Here is a 9050-nt window from a genome sequence, read left to right on the forward strand (position 1 = left end):
GCCTCCACGCCTCAGGCCCCGCGCCGGAGGCGGAGCGAGCAGGGGGAAGGCCCCGTCCCCCGCCCCCCTCCCGGCCCCGCCTCGGGCAGGGGGACGGTGCGTGGAGCCAGCTCCACGCACGCAAGCGCACTCGGGGACTTTTGTGCATGTCCTTCGTGCCCGCACTGCACGCCCGCCCTCCACCTCGCCACAGCCGCTGCCATCTCTCGCCCGCCCGCTGCGGGGCGCGGGGCTCGGCCTTGGGGGGCGCTTTGAGCCCGCCAGACGGCAGCCTTCGCCGCCTTCCCCGCCACAGCCCGCTCTGTCTCCCCGCTGTACCCTCATCCCGGGCAGGGCCCAAAGGGACTCGGGGAGGGGGCCGGGTCCCCCAGGACACAGGGGCCCGGAAGAGCCCCAAGGGTTTCCCGCATCTTCCACTGCACCGCGCCTGGAGCCCTCCGAGGGGTGCGAGGGAAAACAGGCCACCGCCAAAGCCATGGCCCACTGAGGAGCCCAAGTCCCGCCCGTCCCCCGACCCCCCATGCCAGCCTGACCCAAACGGCCTCCCCTGTTCCTCGCCGCTGTGTAGGGCAGTCCTGGTCCGTCCCCCCACCCCTACCCGACCTAGATGTCCTTGGACCCTGGCCAGGCTGGAACAGAACTGGCGTGGGAGTGGGGTAGAGTGGCTGACGACTACCTTCAAATAATCAACATTAGCCCAGCCAGCTCCAGTCAATCTCTACCCAGAGGTGGTAAAGGCACTTTGAGACCCCAAGCTGGAGCCACCCTCAGGGCTGTCAGGCCTTGAGAGCAGCCTAGGTCAACCCCACACCTCAGCCCCTGCAACCAGCTGAGCTCAGGCCTCTCAGCACCACGCTTCACCCTGGGCGGGTCTCATCAGATGGAAGCTGCAGAAGGGGGCCCAGCTAAGGGTCAGGATCAGCACTGACCAGCGACTCTGATCTTCCAGTGGCCAGCACATCCTTGACACCCTGAGGAGGGAGGGCTCCTTTCTAGCCCCCCCCTTCCCAGCTTCCCAAACCTCTGCCTGCTCAAATGGGATCTGACCGTGTTTTGTCCGATCCCAAGACATTTGGAAGTCCTGGGGGGATGCTGGCACATCTTGGCAATTGCTGAGGGGGCTGGGACCCCTGTCCATCCCAATCTTGAGCCCCAGGAGATACAGCACCCACACCCAATCTTGGGACACCCCATATGGTTGGAAGAGAGTAACCAGTTTCCAGAGAGCCAGAGAGAGAGAGAGAAAGTGAGAGAGATGCTGTTGAAGCAGAGAACTGTGTTCAACAGCCCAAAGATTTCCCGCCCCTGGAGTGCCGGCTGGGGAGGCTCCAGGGCTGAAGTGGTCAGGAGCCAGTTTCTTCAGCCCCTCCTCCCCACAGCCCCTTAGTCCGGTAGGGGCAGCTGTCCATTTGCCCAAAGTATTAATGCAACTGAAGCTGTGATATTTCCAACGACTGTAGGAGGAAAACTTACGGGGAAAGAGGAAAACAAAACCAACCAACCCCTAAAATCATTTTCTTATTGTACATAACGACCTCATTCTCCTGTATATGCGGAAGATATAACCTTATATTTGGTAAGTGTTTCTTGTGCTATTTTATCACGTGACCTGTTTATAAAAATATATATCAAAAAAGTTGTAAAAACATGCGTCTGAGTTGTTTGGATCATCGGACCGTCGCACGGGAGGGTATATCTGCCTTGGGCAGCCCAGGTATCTGGCTTCTCTGCACTCTCGACTCATCAGATTTATTCCTTCTTTCAACAAACATGTGGAGGCTGGGTGCCACTGTGCCAGACTGTGAACTCAGCAGTGACAAACAAAGACGGTCCCTAACCTCCCCCTGCTTAAAGGGGGAGACGAGCCACTAAAGCCATCACACATAATACTCTTTCGAAGAGTGGGATCTAACCCACTCTTCCAGAAAGGCAAAACTCAGCCCTGTTCTCTGTACAGCGTAACTGACGCTGAGAGTAACGAGCGTGTCCTAAAAGATTACGCAGTGCTCCAACGACAGACCAGGACTCACACACAGGAGAGGGAGGCTGAGAGAAGGCCTCTGATGGAACAGGTTCTGTCAGGTCCTGGAAGTTCGGTGGGGGCCAAGAAAGGCGCGACACCTCCCCCAGTGGAGCTCACACTCGTGTGTGACGGCAACCAGCACACGGAGCAGGCCGTGACGAGTGCCATGGAGGCGACAGTGACTGCAGAGGCCCCGTTACACATGATGTGGTGGCAGGGAAGGCCTCTCTGCGACGGCGTGTGGGCCGCATCCGAAGGGGTGAGAGAGAACGCAGCTGCAAAGAGAAGGCGCGGCGCGTGCGGAGGCCGGGCGGGCAGCCCAGGCGGAGTCCACACCAGGGGGCTCCCGGGCCCCGCCGCGGCGAGGCGCGGGAGCGAGCGAGGAGCCGGAGAGGAATCGAGGGACGCGGGCTCGCTCAGGGACGAGCGGCATTGCCGACGGACCCGGGCTTAGGAATAGCACTGGCGTTAAATGCTGAGATTAAAAAAAACAAGCACGTTGCAAACCACCCAGGAGGGACCGAGGGCCCGGTGCGGCGCGCAAACTCCTGGAGCAGTCACCGCCTCCGTCCGCGCGGCTCTCTGATCCGGAACTTTAACGACCTGGGCGGGAGCTCGAGCCCGCTTCCGGCGGCGAGGGCAGGAGAGAGAAGGACCGCTTCCGGCTAGGGCGGGAGAGAGAAGGGCCGCTTCCGGAGAGGATGGGCGAGAGAAGCGTCGCTTCCGGCAAGGGCGGGTGGGAAGAGCCGCCGCACGCTTTCAGTAAATGACTGAAGTGGCCGCGGAGGGAGAGGTTTCCGGCCCTTCCGGCTTCGGCCCCGCAGCAGCCGCTCGGTGCTCCGTTCCGCGGCGGCACCGCCAGAGCCCTCCTGTTCTTTAAACAGCTCGATCCTTGAAGCCCCTCTGCGCACCCGGCGCCTCAGTCTCCCGATCCCCTGGACGCCTCTAGCCCTTGGGCCGCCTCCCCTCTCGTCCCCGAGCCCCGCCACCTTCGCAGGCCCCCAGGGCTGACCGCGTGGACGGCGGGAGCCGCCTCGCTCCCCTGCTGAGATTGGCTGACCGAGGGTCCAGTGGCCCAGAGTTGTCTGATGGGGGTATGGAGAGACGGCCTGGGTTGGAAATGACCGGGTAGGTTCCTCCGGGGAAGTCAGACAAGGGACTGACCGGCTTTGGATCAGTCTCGGAGCCCTCTGACTCTCCAGCCAGGGTGATGAGCTGGACTGCTCGGCTCCGGTGAGTCTGAACTTGTCTAGCAGACTGACTGGCTGACGGACTGTCAGACTAGTCCCCCAAGACGGACCAGCCCATGCCCAAGCAGTTCTTGGGTACCCAACTGCTTGAAAGGTGAAAGGTCTGAACTGACAGACCCACCCAGTCTGACCAAGCCAGCTCACTTCAATGACCTCCTGCCCCCACCACCTGTGCAGCCATGGAGAAGATGTCCCGTGTGACCACGGCCCTGGGTGGCAGCACGCTGATGGGCCGTACTATGCACTGCCACTTGGATGCACCGGCCAACGCCATTAGTGTATGCCGTGATGCGGCACAGGTGGTCGTGGCAGGCCGCAGCATCTTCAAGATCTATGCTATCGAGGAGGAGCAGTTCGTGGAGAAGCTGAACCTGCGTGTAGGTCGCAAGCCCTCACTCAACCTGAGCTGCGCCGATGTGGTCTGGCACCAGATGGATGAGAATCTGCTGGCCACAGCGGCCACCAATGGTGTGGTGGTCACATGGAACCTGGGCAGGCCATCCCGCAACAAGCAGGACCAGCTGTTCACAGAACACAAGCGCACGGTGAACAAAGTCTGTTTCCACCCCACTGAGGCCCACGTGCTGCTCAGTGGCTCCCAGGATGGCTTCATGAAGTGCTTTGACCTCCGCAGGAAGGACTCTGTCAGCACTTTCTCAGGTGAGGCCCACAGAGGCAGGACGGAGCAGATGCATGTCTCTGCAGGCATGGCCTGCCCATGCAGACTGAGAAGTGAAGTGTTCCATGCATCGAAGGCCCTCAGATGCATTCCCAGAGGGCTTCCTGGGGCAGGAGCAGCCAAGCCAGTGCTGGAAGAATGGGTGGGCATCAGTAGGGGTGGGGCAGGGGCAGGCTTAGATGAGAGCAGTGTCGGTGGGGAGAGGCAAGAGGTGTGACCAGCAGGAATTGATACTGGGTGGGTGATGGGGGGCAGAGTAGAGCCCCAGCAGACTCACAGCTGGCCTGGGTGGCCAGGCAGAGGGTTTGCTGTGCTACCCCCCTTTCCTAATCTCACTTCTTCCTAACAGGACCAGCTCCTAGTAGCTGGCTCTGAGACAGCTCTCACTTGTCCACCTTGGCGAGACCAAGTGAAGCACAAGACAGAGCCCTCAAGAGCCTCAGAGAATTTGGGGACCTCTTAAGACAGATGGGGAGCTGCCTGTGCTGGAGAAGGCCAGGCACTGCCCCTTCAGGCTCTTGATGTGGTGGTCCACCAGGGTGGACCTGGACCCTGAGCTCTCCAGTCCTTTAGGGCTGACCTGGTAGCTGCAGCTGGAGATGAAGGGATTGGGCAGAGACTGGGGCACCTGCCTCAGTGACTCCTTGGGCTTCCCATGGGGCCTCAGTGCACCCAGGGGAGTGTGGGCAGATGGCCACATAGGGCTCTTATTCTCATAATGCCCAGATGCCACATCCTGACACTGGTTCACAGCTTTGTCCAAGGACTGACGTAGCATACAGAATCCAGGGAAAATCAAGGCCCAGGAATTGGTGTCAAACACCACCCGGTGTCCTGCTCCCCAGCCCAGGCTTTTGTTTGTGTGGCCACTCCCCTCTCCTGTCCACCCTGGGCAGTCCTTGAGGATGTCCACCGTACCCTCTGGGACTGCTGGCCTGGGCCACAAGCAGGTGTGTGACATCATTCCCCAACTATTCCGAGGGCTCTTCCCTCTATGGGCCCCTCACCTCTTCTTCCATTGACGTCCTGCCCACAGGTCAGTCTGAGAGTGTGCGGGATGTCCAGTTCAGCATCCGGGACTATTTCACCTTTGCCTCCACCTTCGAGAATGGCAACGTGCAGCTCTGGGACATCCGGCGGCCTGACCGATGCGAGAGAATGTTCACAGCCCACAATGGGCCCGTCTTCTGCTGCGACTGGCACCCCGAGGATAGGTGTGGTGTGGGGATGTGGGCGGGCAGTGGGGCTCACAGAAGGCTCTCGCTGCCTCCAGACCTGTGAGACAGAGAGTGGGCAGCACAGGGCTGGGCGTCCCTTCTGTCCCAGGAGAGGTCACTGAGGGATTGGGTGGGGCCCCCCCTGCAGGGGCTGGCTGGCCACAGGCGGGCGCGACAAGATGGTAAAGGTCTGGGACATGACTACGCACCGCGCCAAGGAGATGCACTGCGTACAGACCATCGCTTCTGTGGCTCGTGTCAAGTGGCGGCCTGAGTGCCGCCACCACCTGGCCACATGCTCCATGATGGTGGACCACAACATCTACGTGTGGGACGTGCGCAGGCCCTTCGTGCCGGCTGCCATGTTTGAGGAGCACCGTGATGTCACAACGGGCATTGCATGGCGCCACCCACATGACCCCTCCTTCCTGCTGTCCGGCTCCAAGGACAGCACACTGTGCCAGCACCTGTTCCGTGACGCCAGCCAGCCTGTGGAGCGCGCCAACCCCGAGGGCCTCTGCTATGGCCTTTTCGGAGACCTGGCCTTTGCTGCCAAGGAGAGCCTGGTGGCTGCTGAATCAGGGCGCAAGCCCTATGCCGGTGACCGGCGCCACCCCATCTTCTTCAAGCGCAAGCTGGACCCAGCCGAGCCCTTTGCAGGCCTGGCCTCCAGCACCCTTAGCGTCTTTGAGACAGAGCCTGGTGGAGGTAGCATGAGCTGGTTCGTAGACACGGCTGAGCATTATGCTCTGGCTGGACGGCCACTGGCCGAGCTCTGTGACCACAATGCCAGGGTCGCCCGGGAGCTCGGCCGCAACCAGGTAGGTGGAGCTGGGCTAAGGGTGCTCAGGGGCCATGAGCTTGGGGCAGGGGCTGGTTCCTCCGACAGGTGCACCCACATTCCACCCCAAGCTCAGTGCTTGGCTCTGGCCAGTCGCACCATCAGCCCTTGGCCCAGAAACTGAGGGTATCAAGATCATCTGGGGCCCCAGAGAGGACCAAACCACAGGGCTGTCCTCTGTGGGGGTGAAGGTCTGGGGAGTCTTGTGGCTAAAGCCCCGTCTTTTGCCTCATTCTTGCTTTTGGATCAGGCATCAGGCCTTGCAGTGAGGTGCGAGCTGTTCCTGTGTTCCCCTTTTGCTTCCCACGCCCATTTCCACTGGCTGTCTCCCAGTTCTGTGTCCTGTGCTGCTCTGGGATGGACACTGATGGGTTTTTTTTGTTTGGTTTTGTTTGGTTTTTTTGTTTTAAAAAAGATGACTGGTAAGGGGATCTTAACCCTTGACTTGGTGGTGTTAGCACCACGATCATCCAGTGAGCTAACCGGCCATCCCTATATGGGATCCGAACCCGTGGCCTTGGTATTATCAGCACCGCACTCTCCCGAATGAGTCACAGGCCGGCCCGACACTGATGTTTTTGTCTTTCCTGTAGGTCTGTTTCCCCACCTAGGGTGGACTAGCACATGAGGTCCCTGGGACAGCTGAATGCTGAGGGTTTGTGATTCTGTCCAGGCCAGGGGGCCTGCATGGGGTACTGGGTGCCCAGGACCTCATGAGTGACATGTACGACTCCTAGGTGGCGCAGATCACAGGCCGGCCCGACACTGATGTTTTTGTCTTTCCTGTAGGTCTGTTTCCCCACCTAGGGTGGACTAGCACATGAGGTCCCTGGGACAGCTGAATGCTGAGGGTTTGTGATTCTGTCCAGGCCAGGGGGCCTGCATGGGGTACTGGGTGCCCAGGACCTCATGAGTGACATGTACGACTCCTAGGTGGCGCAGACATGGACCATGCTCCGGATCATCTACTGTAGCCCTGGCCTGGTGCCCTCCACCAACCTTAACCACAGCGTGGGCAAGGGCAGCTCCTGTGGCCTGCCGCTCATGAACAGGTAGACGCCTGAGCTGGCTCTCCCTAGAGGGTGGGACTGCTGGAGCCCATCCACCCATCTGCCCTTCCTGCCCCTAGTTTCAGCCTGAAAGATATGGCCCCAGGGCTGGGCAGCGAGACCCGGCTAGACCGCAGCAAAGGTGACACACGGAGCGACACGGTTCTGCTCGAGTCCTCGGCCACACTGGTCACCAATGAGGGTAGCTGAACAGCGGGCAGGGGGTGCTGATGGGGGTGGGGCTGCCACATCCCAGAGCGAGCCCCCCCTGATGCCCTCCCTCCCCTGCCGGACAGATAACGAGGAAACTGAGGGCAGTGATGTGCCCGCTGACTACCTGCTGGGAGATGTGGAGGGCGAGGAGGACGAGCTGTACTTGCTGGACCCAGAACACACGCAGTGTGAGTGGGGATCTCGGGGTGGGGTTGGGGTTGGAAGGCAGATGGAAGACAGAGTCTCAGACCCACCTCGCCCGGCCCCTGCCTCCCAGCCGAGGAGCCCGAGTATGTACTGCCACAGGAGGCCTTCCCGCTGCGCCATGAGATTGTGGACACACCGCCTGGGCCTGAACACCTGCAGGACAAGGCCGATTCGCCACATGTGAGCGGCAGCGAGGCGGATGTAGCCTCCCTGGCCCCCATGGACTCCTTTTCGCTCCTGTCTGTCTCGCATGCGCTCTATGACAGCCGCCTGCCGCCCGACTTCTTCAGCACACTGGTGCGAGACATGCTGCACTTCTACGCCGAGCAAGGTGACGTGCAGATGGCCGTGTCAGTGCTCATCGTGGTGGGTGAACGGGTACGCAAGGACATCGATGAGCAGACACAGGTGTGTGACCAAGGTGGGGCAGGGCCTCCCTGTAACACCTGCTGCCCACAGCCTCTGCATGTTTTGGGTAAAAACCCAAGCTGCTGCCTCCCAGCCTGAGCCTGGCCAACCTCTGCCTTGCTGCCTCTGACTCCCAATGTGACCACCTCCCTCCCCCCACCAGGAACACTGGTACACGTCCTACATCGACCTGCTGCAGCGCTTCCGTCTCTGGAACGTGTCCAATGAGGTGGTCAAGCTGAGCACCAGCCGCGCCATCAGCTGCCTCAACCAGGCCTCCACCACCCTGCACGTCAACTGCAGCCACTGCAAGCGGCCCATGAGCAGTCGGGGCTGGGTCTGCGACAGGTGGGGCAGTGGGGGAGAGGTAGGTGGGGGCCTACAGGCAGGCAGCCCTGGAACCCCCAGTTGAGGCACCTTCCCACCCGCAGGTGCCACCGCTGCGCCAGCATGTGTGCTGTCTGCCACCACGTGGTCAAGGGTCTGTTCGTGTGGTGCCAGGGCTGCAGCCACGGCGGCCACCTGCAGCACATCATGAAGTGGCTGGAGGGCAGCTCCCACTGCCCCGCAGGCTGTGGCCACCTCTGCGAGTACTCCTGACTGGGCCTGCCTGCCCGCGGTCCCCGCAGCTCCGTAGGAACCGCGCTAGGCCTGTGAGGCTACACTGGCCTTCCTGACCTGTGCCGGGGTGGAGGGGCAGGGGCTTGTGTACCAATAAAAGCAGCCGGTCCCCGCAGCTCCGTAGGAACCGCGCTAGGCCTGTGAGGCTACACTGGCCTTCCTGACCTGTGCCGGGGTGGAGGGGCAGGGGCTTGTGTACCAATAAAAGCAGCGGAGCCGCTGTAGGGGCTGCTGTCACCCGCGCGCCGGCCCGTCGAGCGTCAGGAGAAGGGCGGGGGCCTTCGGGCGGGTGGTGTCGCTATGGTGACCGGCGGGGGCCTTCCGGAAATGGCACTTCCGGGGCGGGTCGCGGAAGCCCACTTCCGGGCTGTCCCGGCGCCAGCCGTTGCCTCGACGACGCGGAGGCCAGCGCTGCGCGGCGGGTGGGGCGGCGGGCTCATGGCGCTCCCGCTCCGGGCGCTGGCCGTGCTAGCGGCGCTGGCGGCGCTATCTCGGCCCGGCTCCGGAGATACGGGCGACGGGGGGTGGTGAGCGGCGCCGGG

General features: G+C 61.6%; 3 protein-coding genes across 3 annotated transcripts in view; all 3 read left to right on the top strand.

The window, feature by feature from the left end:
• The window catches only part of FBXL16 (F-box and leucine-rich repeat protein 16), a 15620-nt gene extending 12586 nt beyond the window's left edge, over positions 1 to 3034 (top strand). Inside the window, exons 6-8 of the mRNA XM_008579185.1 lie at positions 16 to 444; positions 2163 to 2328; positions 2848 to 3034. Of these exons, the coding sequence (XP_008577407.1) occupies positions 16 to 444; positions 2163 to 2328; positions 2848 to 3034 (782 nt within the window). The remainder of the gene's footprint in view (positions 1 to 15; positions 445 to 2162; positions 2329 to 2847) is intronic.
• Positions 2874 to 8699, top strand: WDR24 (WD repeat domain 24). Its single transcript, XM_008579161.1, has 10 exons — positions 2874 to 3933; positions 4989 to 5166; positions 5318 to 5990; positions 6944 to 7062; positions 7140 to 7261; positions 7356 to 7460; positions 7550 to 7887; positions 8051 to 8235; positions 8319 to 8536; positions 8645 to 8699. Exons 1-9 carry the CDS (start codon positions 3453 to 3455, stop codon positions 8485 to 8487), a joined length of 2370 nt encoding a protein of 789 aa, XP_008577383.1. The 5' UTR covers positions 2874 to 3452; the 3' UTR covers positions 8488 to 8536; positions 8645 to 8699.
• A 109-nt stretch (positions 8700 to 8808) lies between these two features.
• JMJD8 (jumonji domain containing 8) overlaps positions 8809 to 9050 on the top strand; it is a 2265-nt gene continuing 2023 nt past the window's right edge. The window contains exon 1 of the mRNA XM_008579186.1: positions 8809 to 9035. Within this exon, the coding sequence (XP_008577408.1) occupies positions 8809 to 9035 (227 nt within the window). The remainder of the gene's footprint in view (positions 9036 to 9050) is intronic.

This window comes from Galeopterus variegatus, unplaced genomic scaffold (assembly GCF_000696425.1).
Source record: "Galeopterus variegatus unplaced genomic scaffold, G_variegatus-3.0.2 Scaffold1825, whole genome shotgun sequence".
NCBI lineage: Eukaryota > Metazoa > Chordata > Mammalia > Dermoptera > Cynocephalidae > Galeopterus > Galeopterus variegatus.